Here is a 21,181-nt window from a genome sequence, read left to right as displayed (position 1 = left end):
AAAACACAATAGGCAGAGGGGCGCCTGGCTGGCTCAGTTGGTGGAGCATGCAACTCTTGATCTCAGGGTTTGAGTTCAAGCCCCACACTGGGTGTAGAACCTACTTAAAAATACATAAACAAAAAACAAAATAAAACCACAACAAGCAGAAAAAGAGAAGACAAAAGCAGGAATAAAGACAATAAAAAATATTTATTATGTATAGAAGTAGATATCAATCCAACTATATGAGTAATCACTTTGAATGTCAACAGTATAATTACTGTAACAATTAAAAGAGACTGTCAGGGTGAATTAAAAAACATGGCCCAATTGTGTGTTGTCTGTAAAAAACCCACTTTAGATATAGATTAGACATAGATTAAAAGTAAATGAATGGATGGATAAAGAAGATGTGGTATATATACACAACACAGTATCACTCAGCAATCAAAATGAATGAAATCTTGACATTTGCAACTATGTGGATGGAACTAGAGGGTATTATGCTAAGTGAAATTAGAGAAAGACAAATATCATACGAGTTCACTCATATGTGGAATTTAAGATACTAAACAGATGAACATAAGGAAAGGGTAGCAAAAATAATATAAAAACAGGGAGGGGGACAAAACATAAGAGACTCCTAAATATAGAGAACAGAGGGTTGCTGAAGGGGTTGTGGGAGGGGGGATGGACTAAATGGGTAAGGGGCATTAAGGAATCTACTCCTGAAATCATTGTTGCACCATGTGCTAACCTGGATGTAAATTAAACAGTACATTAATAAATTTTTAAAAAATAAATGAATGGAGAGAAATATACCATGCCAACACTAATCAAAAGAAAGCAGGAGTAGCTATATTAATTCTAGACAGAGCAGACTTAAAAGCATGGAAAGTTATCATGGATAAAGAGGGGCATTACATAATGAAAGAATCAGTTCTTCAGAAAACATAACAATTCTTAATGTGTATATGCCTACCAACAGAGCATCAAACTAAAATCAACAAAAACTGTAAAACTGCAAGGAGAAATATATGAATCCACTATCATAGTTATTAAAACACTTCAACATCCTTCCCTCACAAATGAACAGATTGAGCAAGCAGAAAATTCAGGGGAACTCAACCACACCATTTCCAATTGAATATAACTGACATCTACAGACCACTTCATCCAATGACAGTAGTAGTCACATTGTCCCCAAGCTTACACAGAATATTCCCCAAGACAGACAACATTCTAGGCCTTAAAACACACCTTAACAACGAATAGAAATCACACAGTGCTCTCAGACCACAATGAAATTAAACTAGAAATCAGTAACAGAAAGATCAGTGGAAAATCCCTAAATGCTTGGAGGTTAAATTTTCAACAACACATGAGGGGCATGTGAGTGACTCAGTCAGTTAAGAATCAAACTCTTGATTTTGGCTCAGGTTATTATCTCATGGCTGTGAGATAGAGCCCTGCATGAGGCTCTGTGCTGACAAAGCAGAGCCTGCTTGGGAATCCCTCTCCCCCCACTCTCTGCACCTTCCCTGTTCATGCACCCGCACTGTCAAATTAAAAAAAAAACAAAAAAAAAACTCTCAAAAGAAATTTTTAAATATTCTGAACTAAATGAAAACAGAAACACAACTTACCAGAATTTGTGGGATGCAACGAAACTAGTGTTTATCCTAGGGAAATTTATAGCACTATATAGCACATTAGAAAAGAACAAAGATCTAAAATGAGGGGCACCTGGGTGACTCAGTCCATTGAGCATCCAAATCTTGATTTCAGTTCAGGTCATGATCTCACAGTTCGTGGGATCACGCCCTGCATCAGGCTGTGCGTGGACGGTGTGGAGCCTGCTTGGATTCTCTCTCTGCCCCTCCCCTGCTGGCGCACACTCGGTCTCTCAAAAACATAAACTTAAAAAATAAATACATAATATCAGTAATCTAAGTTTCCTTCTCAGGAAAACATTAAAAGAGCAAATCAAATCCAAAATAAGCAGAAGAGGGGCACCTGGGTAGCTCAAATTGGTTGAGCGTCCGACTTTGGCTCAGGTCATGATCTTACGGTTAATGAGTTTGAGTCCCAAATTGGGCTCACTACTGTCAGTGCGGAGCTCACTTTGGATCCTCTATCCCTCCCCTGCTCTCTCTCTCAAAAACAAACATTAAAATAAGCAGAAAAAAATAAGAATTACAGCAAAACTCACTGAAATTGAAAACAAGAAATCAATAGAAAAATACAATGAAACCAAAACCTGGTTCTTTGAAAATCACTAAAATTGATAAGGTTCTAGCTAGGCCAAGAAATAGAGAAAACACAAACTACTAATATCAGAAATGAAAGACACGACAGAAATACACATTTCATGAAAATTAAAAGAATAATAAAGGAAAACTATGAACAACTTCTATGCCCTTAAATTTGATAACCTAGATGAAAGAGACCATTTTGTTGAAAGGAACAGTATTCCAAAAGTCACACAAGAAATCAGAAAATGTGAATAGGCCTCTATCTATTCAAGAAATTGAATCAATAGGGGCACCTGGGTGGCTCAGGTGGTTAAGCATCCAACTTGGGCTTGGCTCAGGTCATGATCTCATGGGAGTTCAAGCCCTGAATCAGGCTCTGTGCTGACAGGCTCTCTCTCAGCCTCCTGCTCTTTCTCTCCCTCAAAATAAACTTAAAAAAAAAAAAAAAAAAGAACCAATAACCTTCCAAAACAGAAAGCACCAGGCCCAGATGCATCTGCTGATGAGTTCTAACAAATATTTAAAAGAACTCATACCAATTCTCCATCATCTCTTTCAGAGGACAGAAGCAAAAAGAATACTTGATAACTCATTATATGAGGCTACTTTTACCTTAATACCAAAATCAGACAAAGGCAACACAAGAAAAGGAAACTACAGTTGAGTACCTCTGATGCATATTAATGCAAAAATTCTAAACAAAATACTAGCAAACTGAACTTAACAGCACATTAAAAAGATCACACACACGAGCAAGTGGGATTTACACCTGGAAAGCAAGGACAGTTCAATATGGGAAAATCAATCACTGTTATACATCACATTAACAAAATAAAGGACAAAAGCCACATGATGATCAATTGATACAGAAAAAACTTTTGACGAAATTCAAAACCCTTTCATGATAAAAACACTCAACAATCTACAAATAGAAAGAAACTACCTCAACATAATAAAATCTGTAATTGAAAAACCCACAGCAAATATCACAGTAAACATGGAAAGACTAAAACCCTTTCCTAAGATCAGAAACAAGGCAAGAATGCTCACTCTCACCACTGCTATTCAACATAGTACCAGAAGTTGTAGCCAGAGCAGTGGGTTTTTTTTTTTAATTTTTTTAAATGTTTATTTATTTTTGAGACAGAATGCAAGCAGGGGAAGGGCAGAGAGAGGAAGACACAGAATCTGAAGCAGGCTTCGGGCTCTGTGCTGACAGGGGTCAAACTCATGAACCGTGAGGTCATGACTTGAGCCAAAGTCAGACACCTAACCAACTGAGCCACCCAGGTGCCTCAAACCAGAGCAGTTTTTTTAAAAAAAGAAATAAAAAGCATTAAAAAAAGGAAAAGAAGTGACATTCTGCCTGTTCACAGATGACATGATCTTCTTTGTAGAGAAGCCTAAACATTCCACACAGACATACAAAATGTTTGAACCAATAAACAAATCCAATCAAATAAAACAGCAGGATACAAAATCAAGACTCAAATCAGTTGTGTTTCTATACACTAACAACGACCACTCAGAAAGGGAAACAAGAAAAACAATCCCATTTACTATAGCATCAAAAAGGATAAAATATTCAGGAATAAATTTAACTCAAGCAATTTGTACATGGAAAACTACAGAGCACTGCTAAAAAGTCATCAAAGGTACAAATAAATGGAAAGCTATCCTGTGCATGTGGACTGGAAGACTTAATATTCCACCCAAAGCAATCTACAGATTCAATGCAATTCCTATCAAAATCCCAATGACATTTTTTACAGAAATAGAAAAAAAATTTCCTAAAATTCATATACAATGTCAAGGGACCCCAAATAGCCAATCTTGGAAAAAAAGAAACAAAGTTAGATGCCTCACACTTTCTGATTTCAAAACATACTAAAAAAGCAGGGCCTGTGGCGCCTGGGTGGCTCAGCTGGCTGAGCATCTAACTCTTGATTTTGCTGCACTTATAATCCCAGGGTCATGGGATCGAGGGTCCTATCAGGCTCTATACTGAGTGTGGAGCCTGTCTGGGATTCTCTGTCTCTCTCCCTCTACCCCTCTCCCCAGCTCAGGTGGTCTCTCTAATAGAAACAAATAAATATTTTAAAAAATCCTTCAAAACACACTACAAATCAACAGTAATTAAGATGATATGGTAGTGGATAAAAGATAGATATAAAGACTAACAGAACAGAATAGAAAGTCAAGAAATATACACTTGCATATCTGGTCAAATGATTTTCAATAAGGAGGCCAATACCACTCAAGAGAAAAGGGCAGTGTCTTTCACAATCAGGGCTGGGAAAACTGGGTATCTACATGCGAAAGAATGATCTTGGACCCTTCCTTACACTTTATATATAAAGGTGTAAGTGGCTCAGGGGGTTGAGTGACAGACTCTTGATTTCAGCTCAGGCCATGATCCCAGGGTTATGGGATCAAGCCCTGCATCAGGCTCTGCACTGAGAATGGTGGAGCATGTTTAAGATTCTCTCTCCCTCTGCCCCTCTCTTCTGCTCACTCTCTTTCTCTCTCCCAAAAAAACCCTACAAAACCCAAGTAACAACAACAAAAAAAACTTCAGGGGGGGGGGGCACCTGGGTGGCTCAGTTGATTGGCATCCCACTCTAGATTTTGGCTTGGATCATGATCTCACTGTTTGTGGGTTCAAGCCCCACTTGGGCTCTGTCCTGACCGCGGGGAGCCTACCTGGGATTCCTTCTCTCTCACTCTTCCAAAAACAAAAATTTTAACTCAAAATAGATCAAAGACCTAAACGTAAAATCTAAAACTACTGAACTCTTGGGGTGCCTGGTGGCTCAGTCGGTTGAGTGTCTGACTTCGGCTCAGGTCATGATCTCGCGATTTATGAGTTCAAGCCCTGCATCAGGCTCTGTGCTGACAGCTCAGAGCCTGGAACCTGCTTCAGATTCTGTCTCCCTCTCTCTGCTCCTCCCCTGATTGCTCTCTCTCTCTCTCGTTCTCAAAAATAGTAAACATTAAAAATAAATAAATAAATTAATTAATTAATAAATAAATAAAATAAAACTACTGAACTCTTAGAAGAAAACACTGGGGAAAAAGCTTCAGACATTAGATTTGGCATTGATTTCTGAGATATGACACCAAAAAACACAAGCAACAAAGTAAAAAAAATAGGACTACATCTGCATGTCAAAAGGAACAATCAAGAGAGTGAAAAGGCAATCTATGAAATAAGAGAAAATAATTGCAAATCATCCATCAGATAAGGGACTAATACACAGAATAAAGAACTACAACGCAACAACAGATGACAACCCTATTTTAACAAACAAGCAAAAGACCTGAATAGACACTTATACACATGGCCAATACACCCATGAAAAGATGCTCAACATCACTAATCATTAGAGAAATGCAAATCAAACCCACAGTATCACCTCACACCTGTAAGGATGGCCACTATCAAAAAAACAAAAAATAACAAGTGTTGACAAAAAACTGGAACCCTTGTATACTATTGGTGGAAATGACAAATGGTGCAGCCACTATGGAAAACAGTACGGAGGTTCCCCAGAAAATAAAAAATAAAATTATCATATGATCCAGCAATCCTACCTCTGGGTACATATCCAAAAAAACTGAAATCAAGATCTTAAATACATATCTGTACTCCCATGTTCATTGCAGTATTATTTACAGTAGCCAAAAGCAGAACAACCCAATTATCCATTGATAAATGGATACAAAAAATGTGATAAATATAATGAAGTATTATGCAGCCTTAAAAAAGGCTACAACATGGATGAACCTCAAGGACATTATGCTCAGCAAAAAAACAAACAAACAAACAAACAAAAAAAAACAAAAAACAGTTATAAAAGACCAAATACTGTATGATTCCATTCATACAAAGTATCCATGGTAATCAAAATCAGAGAAATATAAAGAAAGGTGACTACTGAAGGCTGGGTGGAGGGGTGGAGGGAAATTAGTGTTTAGTGAGTATAGTTTCAGAAGTTATTAGAAGATGAAAAAGTTCTTGATACCTGTTGCACAACAATGTGAATACACTTAACTGTACATTAAAAATGGTTAAAATGAACTCAATATTATGAATTTTTTTACAACTAAAAAATTCTTGTAAAACTGTTTAAGTAAGTAAAAATAACCTGATAAAAAAAGAATCTATCAGAAAAGAGAATGAGCTCTTGGAAAGTAGTCAAAGTGAACAGTTGTGGAAATTTTTTTTTTTTTTTAAAAGAATGAAGGAACGATGTGAGCTTGAACATTATCATTAGAAATACTATCATGAGAGAAGGTGGAATATGCTTTCTCTGAAGGGAAATGCTGAGGCAGGGAAGGCTGGGATGAGGGCATTAAGAACTGAGCTTCTGAGACCAGAAACTGGGGTTCAAACCTAGCTCTAATGCCACTTCCAAGCTGGGTTACCGTAAGCAAGTCACTGAACTCTTCTGATCTTCAGTTTCCTCATATATAGGCCAGAAATAATAATACCTACCTTAGAGGACTGGGAGGAACCTATACTTAAAGTATGTCTGTTACCTACTAAAGGTTTATTAAATGTTGGTTATTCTCCTTCTAGAGCTTGCACAAAAGAGACTGGAATTTTCTTCTCAGGCCTGGGGCCTTTAGGTAAGGAAACTGGGAGCTCTCAAATATCAAGAGGTTGCCCCCTCAAGATGCAGGGTGCTCTTGCACACAATGGCAGTGTATAGGCTTTGGTTCTGTCACTCACCCAAGCCCCGGCGTTTTCTCACTGGCTCCACCATCCAAGGTGCTTTCCCTTTCTCCAATAAGGTGATCACATTTGGTCTCCGAAAGGAAAGTCCTGCATTCGGGAAAAACATCAGAACTGAGCAGGATGTGGATGCCACAGATGTCAGGGCCAAGCCCCATGTCAATGGGAATGGGGGTTCATGACCACAAAGGGTACACAGAAGACGTAAAGGGCAGGCGGAAAAGGAGGATGAAAGTTCAGTTACAGTGAGAGGTGGTGCTCATTTCTAACTCTACAAAGCCAACTATGGTCTTGAAAAGTCAGGCCAGAAACTCCTGAGTCTATTGCCTTTAGCTCCCACTCCCACCTTCTTTGATCTGTTTTGGGTCGAGGGGCTGGGGCTCTGCAATCCACACTTGTTCATCAGCAGCTCCCTATCAGCATCCACCAGCAACCAACCAGCAACCACCACCAGGGGCTCTGCTGGTTTTCATTTTTCTTTTTCCTGCACTCTCAGAACAAGCCTCAGCCTGACTCTTCATGACTGTAACAGACTAGTCAGCACACCTCTCTCTTCCTTCAGAAGTGTGAGTCCCTTCAAGTCCTAAAAACCCCAAACTCTCCCCTTTGTATGCCTAGCCCAAGGATGGTGGTGGCTGCAACCTACAGTTATCATCTATCAATCAGCTGTGTCCACCAGTTACCTTTTAACAGTACCTGCTGATTCCTTTTATTAAATTCTCTCAAAAATTTTGAGGGTGCCCTCAAAAGGTTACATATAAAGTTACCATATGATAGCCATTCCACTCCTAGGTATATACCCCGAAGAAATGAAAATACATGTCCACAAAAATATTCATACACGAATGTTCACAGCAGCACATTCATAATAGCTCCAGTTAAAAACTGCCCAAAGGCCCATCAACTGATGAATGGATAAATAAAATGTAGAATATTATTGGCCATAAAAAGAAGGGGGCACTGATACATGCTACAATGCAGATGAACCTCAAAAACATTACGTTAAGGGAAAGAAGTCAGGCACAAAAGTACCACATACCTATGATTCCATTTCTATGAAAAGCCAAGACAGGCAAATTCATAGACACAGAAAGTGGATTAGTGTTTGCCTAATCTAAAGGAATTAGTGGGCAAGGAGAAATGAAGAGTGGTTGCTAATGGGTCTGGGATTTCTTTTGGGGTAATAAAAATGTTCTAAAACTGACTGTGGTGATGGATGTACAACTCTATAAATATTTAAAACCACTGAATTATATACATTGTATATATATGTGAATTACACATCAATACAGCTGTTAAACAATAAAACAAAACTGTAGTGGCTTCTGTTTTCCTGACTAGACTAATTTATGTCCCACAATAGGCTGGTTGTGGATTATGGTGGTGGGGGGCGGGGGCAGGCCTTACCGAGTGAGACCAGATTCTGGTAGTTTTCCAACATGACGTCTTCATACAGATCCTTCTGAATGGGGCTCAGCCACTCCCACTCTTCCTGGGAGAAATAGATTGCCAAATCCCCAAATGTCACTGGCACCTGAAACAGAAAATCACACGTCCTTTCATCATGGGCTTATGCTTCCACATGGCTAGAGACAACAAGGAACTTGTTCCTAAAAGGAGACATAAATGGTTACAGGAATCTTTTCAGGAAACATTTGGGGTTCTGAGGCCAAGAGGGGCAGGTATATTAAATAAAATAAATACAACACAATATGGTATGATTTAGCTATTATCAAAGACTGTGTCGGAGCGCCTGGGTGGCTCAGTCAGTTGAGCATCCAACTTCAGCTCAGGTCATGATCTCATGGTTTGTGGGATTGAGCCCCATGTCAGGTGCTGTGTTGACAGCCCATAGCCTGGAGCCTGCTTCAGATTCTGTGTCTCCCTCTCTCTCTGCCCCTCCCTGCTCTCACTCTCAAAAATAAGTAAACATCAAAAAAAAAAAAAAAAAAAAGACTATCACAGGGGCACCTGGGTGGCTCAGTCAGTTGAGCATCCGACTCTTGATTTTGGCTCACATCACGATCCCAGGTTGTGGGATCAAGCCCAGCATCAGGCTCTGCTCTGCATGTGGTGGATCCTGCTTAAGATTCTCTCCCAGGGGCGCCTGGGTGGCTCAGTCAGTTGAGCGTCCGACTTCAGCTCAGGTCATGATCTCACAGCTCGTGGGTTCGAGCCCTGCGTCAGGCTCTGTGATGACACCTTAGAGCCTGCAGCCTGCTTCAGATTCTGTGTCTCCCCCTCTCTCTGTCCCTCCCATGCTCATTCTCTCTGTCTCTCAAAAATAAATACATAAACATAAAAAAAAAAAAAAAAAGATTCTCTCCCCTTCTGCCCCCTTCCCTGACTCATACACTCTCTAAAAAATAAATAAAGACTGCCACATAAAAAGTATAGCAACTTGGATTTACTGGGCACTGACAAAGGCAAAGCATTTTTCTAAGTACCCTACAGGTACTGACTCATGTTAGCCAGTGACTGGGGCACTGCTGAGAGGATCACAGCAATGTTACAGATGAGTAAACAGGAGGCCCAGAAGGGGAGGTGATTTATGGAAGATCCACAACTAGTGAATGGAGGAGATGGAATTCAATCTGAGCAGCTGGCTTCTGATTCATGCTCCTAACCACATACTCTCTAAAGAGCATGTGACTAAATTACACAGGCCCAAGATTCTTCATAGATGTAATCAAGGTTACTAATCAGTTGATCTTAAATAGGGAGATTATCCTGGATTATCTAGGTGGGTGATGTAATCACAGGAGCCCTAACAGTGGGGAATTTTCTGTAGCTGGAAGAGAACAGAAAGGAAGTCAGGGATTTCTGAAGCCTGATTTGACCTGCTATTGCTGGCTTGAAAATGGAAGGGGACCACGATGAAAGAAGGAACTGAATATGCTAATAACCAATGAGTTTAGAAGTAGACCCTGAACCTCAGATGGGACCACAAAGCCAAGCGACACCTTTATTTCAGCCTCGTGAGACCTAAGGCAGGCCAAGCTGCACTCTGCCTGACCTCTGACCCATGCACGAACTGTGTGCCATAAATACATGCTGATTGAGCAGCCAAGTTTGCAGAAATTTGTTATAACAACAACAGAGTACAAACACACATAACTTATAGGGCAAAAATGTTAGAGAAACTGCATTCAAGGTGTTTACTGTAGAAAATCAGTTCATCATCTAAAGTGGTGAAGCACGGGGCGCCTGAGTGGCTCAGTCGGTTAAGTGTCTGACTTCAGCTCAGATCATGATCTCATGGTTCGTAAGTTCGAGCCCCACGTCGGGCTCTGTGCTGACAGCTCATAGCCTGGAGCCTGCTTCGGATTCTGTGTCTCCTCCTCTCTCTGCCCCTCCCCTGCTCACGTTCTATCTCTCTCTGTCTCTCAATAATAAATAAACGTCAAAAGAAAAATTTTTTTAAGTGGTGAAGCATGTTTTTTAATAGGAGGCTGACTCACTGGCCTGATCCCAACAAACCCAATCTGAATATAAGATTATGTGGAATTTCTTACACACAGAGAGATTTCCTCCTTGTATGTATGGGTTGTACAAGTGAAAACAAAGCAACATTAACAGATTAACTCTAGAGCACAACCTCGAATCTTCCTCTGCCTCAGAGGTCTTGCCTGGGCACTCAGGTCTACCTCGAGAAATCATGGTGGCTCCCCTCTTCTGTCTGAGGAATAGCGCTGGCAGACACCCTGAAGATGCTGAACAAATAGGTGAATGGCCATGGGTACACTGAGAAAAAAGGAGAGGCAGGCACTGAGTGGTTACGTGGGGTGCTAGAGCTCTTATGCTCCTACCCTCCATGGTGATGGGAGGAAACAGAAACAGGTCTTGGATGGGATTCTGTCAGGTAAGAAGTTTCCATGGAAGGAAAGCAAATGGCCTATGTCTTATAAGATGAAACTTCCCCCCAAGAAGAATCGCTATTTACCTTGGACTTGGACTTCCCTCGTGCAGCAGGCATCCTTTCCTCCCCGTTGAGGGTCCACATTTGAAGAAGGGCAGAGGGCTGAGAAGGTGGGGCTAGGGGAGAAGAGAAATCATGAGGACGACAGGTCCTTTTGGGTGTTCCCAGAGTCTTTAGGATACAAATCCCCTGGCCCCTCCCCCTGGTTACCCATGCACGTACACGCGCACACACACACGTGCATAGACACACACGGAGGGATGACAGAACAATTTCTGCGGCATTCCTGCCCCTTCTCAGGGTTGGGAAAGGGCAATGGCCAATGCTATCTGTACCCAAGACAACAAAAGGTTCCAGATCAGGAGGCAAATGAGACACGAAGACACCTATCCATTCATTTGGCAAGCATTTGTTCAGTTTCTACTATGTGCCAAGCATGTCCCAGGTGTTGGGGAAAAAGGAGAGTTAAAGCAGAGAAATACCAGCTCCCATGTACTTTACTCCAACAGGAATGGGCAATACAGAACAGTGGAGCATACAGAACAGTGTCAGCTGAGATCATTGCTATATTTAAAAAAAAAAAAAAAAAACACACACAGAGGAAGGGGTAGAGTGATGGGAGTGGTTGGGAGAGGCCTCTCAGAGGATGCAACATTGAGTTAAGGTTTGAATGTAGAGCGTGAGGCACTTGGAGAAGAACATTCTAGATAGAGATACAACAGGTGCAAAGACCCTACAGCAGGCACGTGCTTGGTGTGTACAGGGAAGTGAATGGTGTGCTGAAGAATGAGGCAGAGAGTGGTGGCCTAGGAGATGGCTGAGGTCAGGAGACAGCCACGTCATGAAGACGGTCAGGAGCACTTGGAATTGATCCTAAGTGTGATAAGACATCACTGAGAGAGCGGGGTCTGAAGAGTGATAGATCCGACTTAACATTTAACAAAATTTATTGGGTGGCTATGTGGTGAATGAACTGTGTCTGCTGGTGAGGGGTGGAGGGGACACAGGAGCTGAAGAAGGAACTCATTAGGCAGGTATGCGTAAATCCAGCAGAGACTTCAGTGGCCTGGATTAGGCCCCCCTCTATCACTCTGAACCTGTTTTTCTACATGCGTGTCATTAGCCACTGGTGACAACTGAGTTCTAGAAATAAGGCTAGTGCCATTGAGTGTTTAATGTTATTTAATTTCAGTTAATTTATTACTAAACTCATAATAAAATAATAAATATTAAAATAAATGAATTAAAATTTAGTTATCTAAAATTAAACACTGGGGCGCCTGGGTGGCTCAGTTGGTTAAGCGTCTGACTCTTGATTTTGGTGCAGGCCATGACCCCGGGGTGATCAAGTCCTGCATCAGGCTCCACACTGAAAGTGGAGCCTGCTTAAGATTCTCTCTCCCTCTGTCCCCATTCCCCACTCATGCTCTCAAATAAAATAAAAAAAATTGTTTTAATTAAAAAAATAAATAAAGGGGCGCATGGGTGGCTCAGTCAGTTAAAGCATCTGACTTCGGCTCAGGTCATGATCTTGCCTTTCATGGGTTCGAGCCCCATGATCTTGCCTTTTGTGGGTTGACAGCTTGGAGCCTGAAGCCTGATTTGGATTCTGTGTCTTCCTCTCTCTCTCTGCCCCCACTGTCCCCACTCACACTTTGTATCTCTCTAAAATAAACATTAAAAAATAACAATAAAAAAATAAAAAATAAAATTAAAAACTAATCTTCAATTTACTGTAAAACTTTGAAGGATGTTTGAAACTGGCTGTGTGAATCTACTTTTCCAATGGTAAGTTTTATGAAATTTAAATACAGATCAAATAATGTAAATTATATATCTGAATTGAGGTGCACTGCATGTAGAAAAAACACAGATTTCAAAGACTTAGTATGAAAAGAATACAAAATATCTCATTGGTAATTGTTTATATTGATTACAAGTTGATGCTTAGAATATATTAAGTTAAATAAAATATGCTAAAATTAACTGTAATGATTTTTTTTTTAATTTTTCCAATGTTGCTGCTGGAAAATTGAAAACTGTATGTCTTGCATTACATTTCCACAGGACAACTACTCTCTACTAGAGTCTACACCATTCTATTGCCCCATTTCCTTCATAGCACAAGCTGCCTCCTGAAAACGGCTCGTTTATGTTTATGTAGGAACAATCTCCTTCACCTTAACTTGGGCTCCATGAGAACAAGCACTTTGACTGTTGCATTCACTGTTCTGGGAGCTAATAACATGCCTGGCACAGAGCAGTGCTCAAGAAATTCTTGTTGACTGAATCAATAACCAGTCCAGAATGCTTCCTTGCATGCTGAAATTGGGAGTGGAATGTAACCATTTTATGCCAAAATCATCTTACAGAGAAACACTTCTAATAGCAGTCATTCCAAGCCCTCTAAACTTGTCTTTTGGAGAAGGCCAGGGTCTAGAAAAGGCAGAAATGGGAGTATAATTTCCATTTTGAAAAATTGGAAATCTAGGAAAAAGAACAATAAAATGAACACCTGATTACTTTTTACCAAGTGTTAACATTTTCCTTTTTTTCTGAAATCATTTCAAAGTAACAGACATGATAGAAGTTCACGCCTAAATGCTTCAGCACACCTGAAGAATACCATCATCACACCCCAGTGCCAACAATAGTGGATACGTCACAAATTGTTGTTTTGTTTTTTTTTTCTATGACAAAGGAATAGCAGCATACGGTCTGGAAAACGGAAACAGGAATGTTTCTCTCTACAGATGTTCTTTTTTTTTTTTCTCCCTTGAGGGTGGGGTTAGGGAAGATAAATGAAACCAAGGCCATAATTAAGTTTCAAGTTTGAAAACGGTCATGTTTTGATTCAAAATCCAAGTCACTGGGGAGCCTGGGTGGCTCAGCCAGTTAAGTGTCTCACTTCAGCTCAGGTCATGCATGATCTCATGGTTTAAGACTTCAAGCCCTACACTGGGCTTTCTGCTGTCAGCACAGAGCCTGCTTTGGATCCTATGCCCCCCTCTCCAGATCATTCTCTCCCCACCCCCCCCGAACAAATAAAAAAAACTTAAAAAAAAAATTACAAAATGCAAGTCAGAAGATGACTTGGTTCCTGTTCCCTGTTTAAGGGAACCTAGCCAGAAGAATGTTTGGTTATTACGCTTCTCTCTTTAAAAGAGAAAAGCAGGGCACCTGGGGGAGCTCCGTCAGTTAAAGAACCAACTTTGGTCCAGGCCATGATCTCACTGCTCGTGGGTTCAAGCCCCGCATTGGGCTCTGTGCTAACAGCTCAGAGCCTAGAGCCTGCTTTGGATTCTGCGCCTCCCTCAGTCTCTCTTAAAAAATAAACATTAAAAGAGAGAGAGAGACAGAGAGAGAGAGAGAGAGAGAGAGAAAAGCAGTAATAAGCAAGAGTAGCAATCCTAAGATTAATACTAAGATGAATAAATACAGGGCACTTTTGCGAAGATCATCATTTAATCCTCGCTCCTAACTTGCTGGGGCAGGTACTCTCATTAGTGCCATTTCCAGACGAGGAAAATGAAGCACAGAGAAGTAGGGATTACGTGCCCAAGGTCATATAAGGCTGGGAACTGGCAGAGCCCGGATTCAAGCCGAGGGTGATCCAGATATCCCACTAACCACTCTGGGTCAGAGGGAAGGGCTGTGTCAAACATCACTCTGGAGTCAGACCACCCAAGTGTGATGACTATTTTCATTAGCTGTGTTACCATGGCCACGTTACTGAACCTCTCTGCCATTTTTCTCCCGTTAAACAAGAACAATACAGAACTACTGAAGTTGTCCTGAGGCTTAACAAAACTTGAACTCAGATCCTATATCTCTCTCCTTCCTCATGCAGGCCTCCTTGCCAATCCCAGAATTTGCTACCACAGCCCTGCCTCACTTCCTCACTCCTTTCTCTCTTTGTTCCAATCTCACTCTCTACCAGTCTCACCCTAACCTGTCTAGTAACACTGCAACCTGCCTCCCACCCTCCTACCTACCACTCCCAGTCTCCCTTGCCCAGCCCTGACTTCTCTTTTCTCCGCAGCTCTCATTGCTAATGCACTAAGTGTGAGAGAACTAAAAAGGCATACACTGGTCTCTGCCTTCCTCCTTGGTACCACGGAGCTCCTAAAACCCTTGTAAATGCTTAAGTGATAAGAACACTGGGAATGTTTCTTGTTTCAATGAGCTGACTCTGGGTGGGCTCCTGGACAGGGTGTGGTCATCAGAAAGACCAAGCCATGAAGAGAAGAAGCCTGAAATTTTCAGCCTCAGACAAGGGGGCCTACCGAAAGTCTTAGATGCCTGAATTCTCTCTGCATTAGACTCCAGGGCAGGGGTGTGTTAAGTGATTTGTGGCCCTTGCCAATTTCCATGGTGTAAACACTTCCATTAGGGCCCCACCGTAAGCTACCAAACTGATGTCACTGAGCTTACAGCTGGGGAAAGGTGTACAGAACAGGTCTGTGAACTGGTGTGAGCCAGCCCCAGCACTCCGCAGCCACACAGCCTGAAAATAAAGCTCAATTCTTTGCCTGGGAGTTCTCCTACTTTTAATTATCATTCCCAAAGCATAGAGGTAATGCCTAGTTCTGTGGGACACACCCCAAGGCAGTTTCCTCATTATAGAAAACTACTGCTGGCTGGTTCTATTTCGTTTTGAAACATCCACATGACTTTGGCATCCTACGTCATAATAAACCCGAGCCTGTATTAATGTAATCATACTTTAAACTATTTACCAGATCAGTACATCCCTTGGCTTTTTTTCCCTTCCAATTCCTCAAGTACAACAGATTACTGCAGGAAGTGGCATCATGTCCATCCTGTGGTTTCTCATAGCTGCCTGAACTCAGCCATGCAACCCAATCTAGAAAAGCACAATCCTTGTCCACAAAACCATTTTCTCTGAGGAGCCCAGCACTGCTGGAGAAGAAAGAACAGCACTTTGGTATTAGATTATTCCAGATTCAAAGTTTGCCTCTGCCGATTACTGGAGTAAAGAAAACCTACCTCACCATTAGCTGTTAGAAGTTAACATGAGCTACCTTTTCAAGAGTTATTTTCAGCCACAGGCACATGGTAATTTCTTCCCTTCCTTCTCTTCTCACTTTTATCTCAGTTTACACCAAGCATCCCAAAGACCAAAGAAGCCTGAGACCCACTGAAAAGGCTGTGGGGAGAATTCTCACAGAGGGCTGACTGGAGAGAAACTGCCACCACCTCAAAGGAAGATAATTTGGCAACATCTTTGAAAACTGAAGGCACACACCCCCTCAACATAGTAAACCTCATTTCTGGTATTCGTCTTTGGAAGTCCTTGCATGTGGATAAAACGACACATAAGAGCATCCAGTGTGGCAAGACTTATAGGAAGAGGCAGTATGGTCCTGCGGTGAAGGACTTGTGCCTGGAGGCTGTCTGGGTTCAACTCCTAACTCTGCTACCCTTCCCTAGCATACTCTCTGGGCCTCTGCTTCCTCCGCTGGCAAATGACACAAGTAACTGACGCCACAGAACTGTTCTGAAGACTAAATGAGTGAAAGCACATAACACACTTAAAACAGTGCCAGTGCTGAACAAATGTACGTTACCGAGAGATTGGAGACAACCAAATTGCCCATCAACAGGGAAATGGCTAAGTGAGTGTTACGTGAACATGATGCGACACCAGGTAGATCTTAAAAGGAACAAAGTAACACCACATCAGTGCTTCTTCGTTGAGGACAACTTTGCACCCAGGGGACACTTGCAATGTTTGGGGACATCTGTGGTTGTCACAGATGGGGTGGTGGTGGTAGTGCTCCTGGCATCTAGTGGGCAGAGGCCAAGATGCTGTTCAACACCCTACATTGCACAAGATAGCACCCCAAAGCAGAGAACGTCAACTGTGCCAAGGTGGAGAAATCTGCTGTACACGAATTGCATGAAATGATCTCCATGATGTGATGTGATGACAGTGAAAAAGGAACAGAAAAACCACTTAGAGAAAACGAAATATGGAAAACATAATATATATGTTTGAAAAGGCAGACATGTTCCGGAAAAATAATCATGACATTGGCAGCAGTGACCGTCTCTGAAGAGAGGACCTAAGTTACTAGGCATGGGAAAAGAAAACTCAAAAATTCACCATCCCCCCACCCCATCTGCACTTTGGCATCATGTTTCATGTACATATAACTACCTCTTCAAAGCAACACAAATAAAACCGTGTAAATCCCACACTACCTCAGGGGAGAACAGTACACCTAGCCTGTCTTCTGAGACTCAAACGTAGTGTGGAAAGGGCTTGGCAATTTAAATTTAATACCAAGCTAACTTTTTTTTTTTTTTAACATTTATTCCTTTTTTGTGAGACCCAAAGTGCAAGCAGCAGAGGAGCGGAGATGGAGATACAGAATCAGAAGTAGGTTCCAGGCTCTGAGCTGACAGCACAGAGCCTGATGTGGGGCTTGAAAACCACGAATCATGGCACCATGACCTGAGTCAGACAACCAACTGAGCCACCCAGGCGCCCCAATACAAAGCTAACTACTTGATCCTAAAGTGAGGTTGGCAAAAACCAGGACGGGAACAAAAGTTTCAAAGACATACTGGGCAGCGGCCATGCCTCTCCTCAGGAGCAGACAACTAGGGTTCTTCCTCTCAGCCCCAACAGCTCTGTGATCCTGGGGGGCTGTGCTGAGCACTGAACTGGGGGCAGGTCCTAATGTACCTGAGAACCAGGCACTTAATGAGCAATCTCATTGCTTCCCTTAAAAGTCAGCTTTTGCTGTACCAGCTATCAAATATTTGACGATCACCCCTACTCTGATCCTGCCAGTCCCAGAGGCCAAGATAACAAGGTACTTTCCTTAAGGACCCTAGTCTACCTGTAACAGAAAATATGGGCTTCGTACAGGAACAGATTTCCTCACTTGTAGGACGGGCCTAGGAACGTCCCTAATGCAGGAAAGCACAGCTGTCAAGACTGTCTTGGATAAAATATTGAAAGCACTTGTCACTCATGTCTCCTCCTCTTCCTCTACCAAATTAACTTACCTTATTACTCAAGTAAGCTCTCGGAGTTACAGCTCTCGACCTTGTTTGCACATTAAAATGTCTCAGGAGCTTTTTAATAAATATTGATGGCTGTGCCCAACGGCAGACTAATTAAGTCAGAATCTCTGAGAACCAAGTCTGGGCACTTCTTTTTATTTTTAAAAAAAATTTTAATGTTTATTTATTTTTCAGAGAGACAGAGTGCAAGCAGGGGAGGAGCAGAGAGAGAGGGAGACACAGAATGGAAGCAGGCTCCAGGCTCTGAGCTGTGAGCACAGAGCTTGACACGGGGCTCAAACCCATGAACCGTGAGACCATGACCTGAGCTGAAGTCAGGCGGTTCAACCAACTGAGCCACCCAGTTGCCCCCTGGGCATTTCTTTTTAAAGGAGATGCTAATGGGAAGCCATAGTTTAGAACCATTACCCCAGTCTCTATGAGCCTTGGGGTGGGGCTGAAGGTCTGACCTCTCCGGTAGAAACCCACACCTCAGTGTTGAAGAAGAAAAGCCTATGATGACCTCAAAGCCAAACTCTTGGATTCCCCAACCAAAGGATACCACCAAGTCACTGATGGTGGCCACTACTGGCTTTGGAACCGAATGAGATGCCCACGGGAAGCCTGGGTATTGATCCTGTGCTTAGTCCCTAATCCCATCACCCTGCTTTACCCAACAAAACGCTTGCCACTGCTTGTCATAAATTGAACCGTCTTCCTCCTGAATGCCAGTCCCAGATGGAGAGTAACCTGTCTTGTCCGTTAACTAGCACAGCGCCTGACCCATGGCAGCCGCTGGACTACGGAGTGAGTGACTCGGGCAGGCCGCAGACACATTCTCTTCTCGGGTGGAGAACATCATCCTTATGTCTTCTTTCCTCCAGCCCCTCGCCCTCTTTCCTATCTGCACACCTTGAGGGAGTCCATGGTGTGCCTTCATCACAGCTCTGATGATCCTGCCCTCCAGGGGACACCCCGCAACATAGGGAAAGGTTTTTGCTTTCACACGTGGGGGAAAGGGGGGGCTCTGCTACGGCCATCTGATGGGTAGAGGCCAGAGATAATGCTAAACATCCTACAGAAGGCAGGGCAGGGCAGCACCCCCCCCCCACACACACACAAAAATTATCTGGCCCGAAGAATCCACAACTCAAAGAAGGAAGACGCCTGGGCAGACACGGAAAAATATCTCCAGACCCCTGTGTTATCAGCAAATCCTTCCCCTCAGGCTCTGCCACCTCCGACCCAGGTTATTCACCCCACAAGCTCCCCAGGGACACGTCCATCCTGGAAGACCCTGAGCCGCTGGTCTCCCCTCACACACCCTGCTGCTGCCCTCCCAAGACCCGACTATGAAAACTCCGGACCTAAGCTCCAACCTGGCCTTCAAGGTTACTTTCTAGGTGGGCCTGAAACCTCTACTCCGAGGCTCAACTTTCGGATTTTCCTCCCTCGGATTTTTTCCGGGTGTAAGACCCCTGGGGTGACTACGCTAATCATTAAGCAATTATCGCCCACTGCAGCTTCCTTGGGCCAGGCACCCTTCTACTCCAGGCTCACCCCAAGCCCGGCATTATGAACCGTCCGTGTTTTAGAGATGAAACTGAGGGGCAGCGGAGTGACCTCTCCAGGGGTCGCACGACTAGTGAGCGATGGAACCTGGAGCCCCAGGGCCGCTGCAGAGGAGACCGGTCCCAGAGGCCAGCAGGGCTCTGCCCCCCACTTCAAATACACACGAAGGCAGGCTCGCAGGCTCGGCTACGGGGGGCAGCGCCCCTCAGCTGGGAAAGGCCGACCGCGCACCCCCAAGCTCGGAAATGCAAACGGCAGCGTTCACCACCGCACCCCTACCTCTGCCACGACACGGCGCTCACTTAAGCGGCGCCAAGCCGCGGGCGGGATGTCTCCCCTGCGCGACCGCGGGCAACCCTCCCACAGGGACGCCTGCACAGGGAAGGGGGAGACGACGGCACACGCACTGTCACCCGCCCAAGTCGCACAGCCGTCGGCGAGAAACGACCCCGTCGGTCTGGGGCGCACACAAACGCGCCCCACCAGCACGAGGCCTCGGAGCAGCACCCACGCACCCACATACCCACTCCCGGCTGTCCAAACATCTTTTCTGTCTTACAAACGACCACCGCGCACGGCGGTCCTCGGACGCGCGCCCACCTGCCCACGGTCTGTCTCTCTCTCTCTCTCTCTCTCTCACACATACACACAAGACGCAGAACGCCGACCTCCTCACGTCCCAGACCCGGTGCTCCCCTCAGCGCTGCCACTGGCGCGCGCTGCTCCGGACCCGCAGCCTCACCCCACCTCAGGACCCCGCGTCCCCTCACGACCCGCGCAGCCCCGCCAGAACCCACACTGCGTCACGACGCTGCGCCGCCCCAGGCCCACGACCCCTCACGACCCCGCGAGGCCTCGTCAGGAATCCACACTGAGTCATGACCCGCGCAACCCCCGGCCCGCGCCCCCCGCGCCCCCTCACGACCGCACGCAGACACACAACCCCACAGTCTTACAGACACACGCTCCCATTCAACTCAGTCCTCCCGGGTCGGGTCCCGGCAGAGACCACTCCGACAACTGCGCGGCACCCCGCGCCCCCAGTGCCCCTCCGCGCCTGCGCACTCCCCTCGGAGACCCCAGGCGCAACCACCGGCCCCGCCCCCTCACACGCACAACACGTAGCAGGCCACCGCCCCGCCCCCGGACCTCCCCGAGCGCGCCGGGCCCCGCCCCTAAACAAAGCCACGCGGCGTGCACGCGCTCACTCTCCTCGGGAGGGGGCGAGGGGACTCCCCACACGCTGAGCCTGAGGCCCGCCCCCTCACATGCAACAGACACTTACGCAAGCACGCCCCCGCAACCCCTGCACCGAGGCGCGCGCCAGGCCGAGCCCCGCCCCCGCACAACCCACGCAGCAGTAGAGCCGTGCGCACGTACAGAGTGTACCTGGAGCTCCCTGGAGTTCCCGGGGCCACGGTTCTCCTGTTAAATCATGTGGATGCCCTGAGGCGCGAGGGGCTTTCTGCGAGCCAGGGAACCAAACCCAGCCTCCGCAGTTGGCCTCCCTCACCGGCTAGCACACCCGCAGGTTCCCGTGCATGGGCTTGCACTGCGGCGCTCGGCGGTACTGGCAGCCGGGCTCCCCCGCGGTTGCGCGTGCGCACTGCGAACTCAGTCCGCAGCCCCCAGGAGCCTCCGGGGCGCAGCGGGGCCAGGCCCACAACGTGGGGCAGA

At 44.7% G+C, this 21,181-nt stretch overlaps 1 protein-coding gene across 10 annotated transcripts in view; it reads right to left on the bottom strand.

Moving 5' to 3' along the window:
- The window catches only part of ZNF667 (zinc finger protein 667), a 78,434-nt gene that overhangs the window by 23,833 nt on the left and 33,420 nt on the right, over positions 1–21,181 (bottom strand). For 6 of the 10 annotated variants that reach the window (XM_053210626.1, XM_015084061.3, XM_053210627.1 and 3 more), the window contains 3 exons: positions 10,919–11,010; positions 8,383–8,509; positions 6,973–7,065 (listed from right to left, as the gene is read on the bottom strand). In XM_053210626.1, the coding sequence (XP_053066601.1) occupies positions 6,973–7,065; positions 8,383–8,509; positions 10,919–11,010 (312 nt within the window). Of the gene's footprint in view, positions 1–6,972; positions 7,066–8,382; positions 8,510–10,573; positions 10,720–10,918; positions 11,011–20,474; positions 20,616–20,884; positions 21,031–21,181 lie in introns of those variants that run through there. The other 4 variants (XM_053210624.1, XM_053210625.1, XM_015084064.3 and 1 more) reach the window with 4 other exon arrangements.

The sequence above is a fragment of the Acinonyx jubatus genome, chromosome E2 (genome assembly GCF_027475565.1).
Source record: "Acinonyx jubatus isolate Ajub_Pintada_27869175 chromosome E2, VMU_Ajub_asm_v1.0, whole genome shotgun sequence".
Lineage (NCBI taxonomy): Eukaryota > Metazoa > Chordata > Mammalia > Carnivora > Felidae > Acinonyx > Acinonyx jubatus.
Note: the sequence above shows the minus strand (reverse complement) of the source record. Positions and strands in the feature narration are given on the sequence as shown.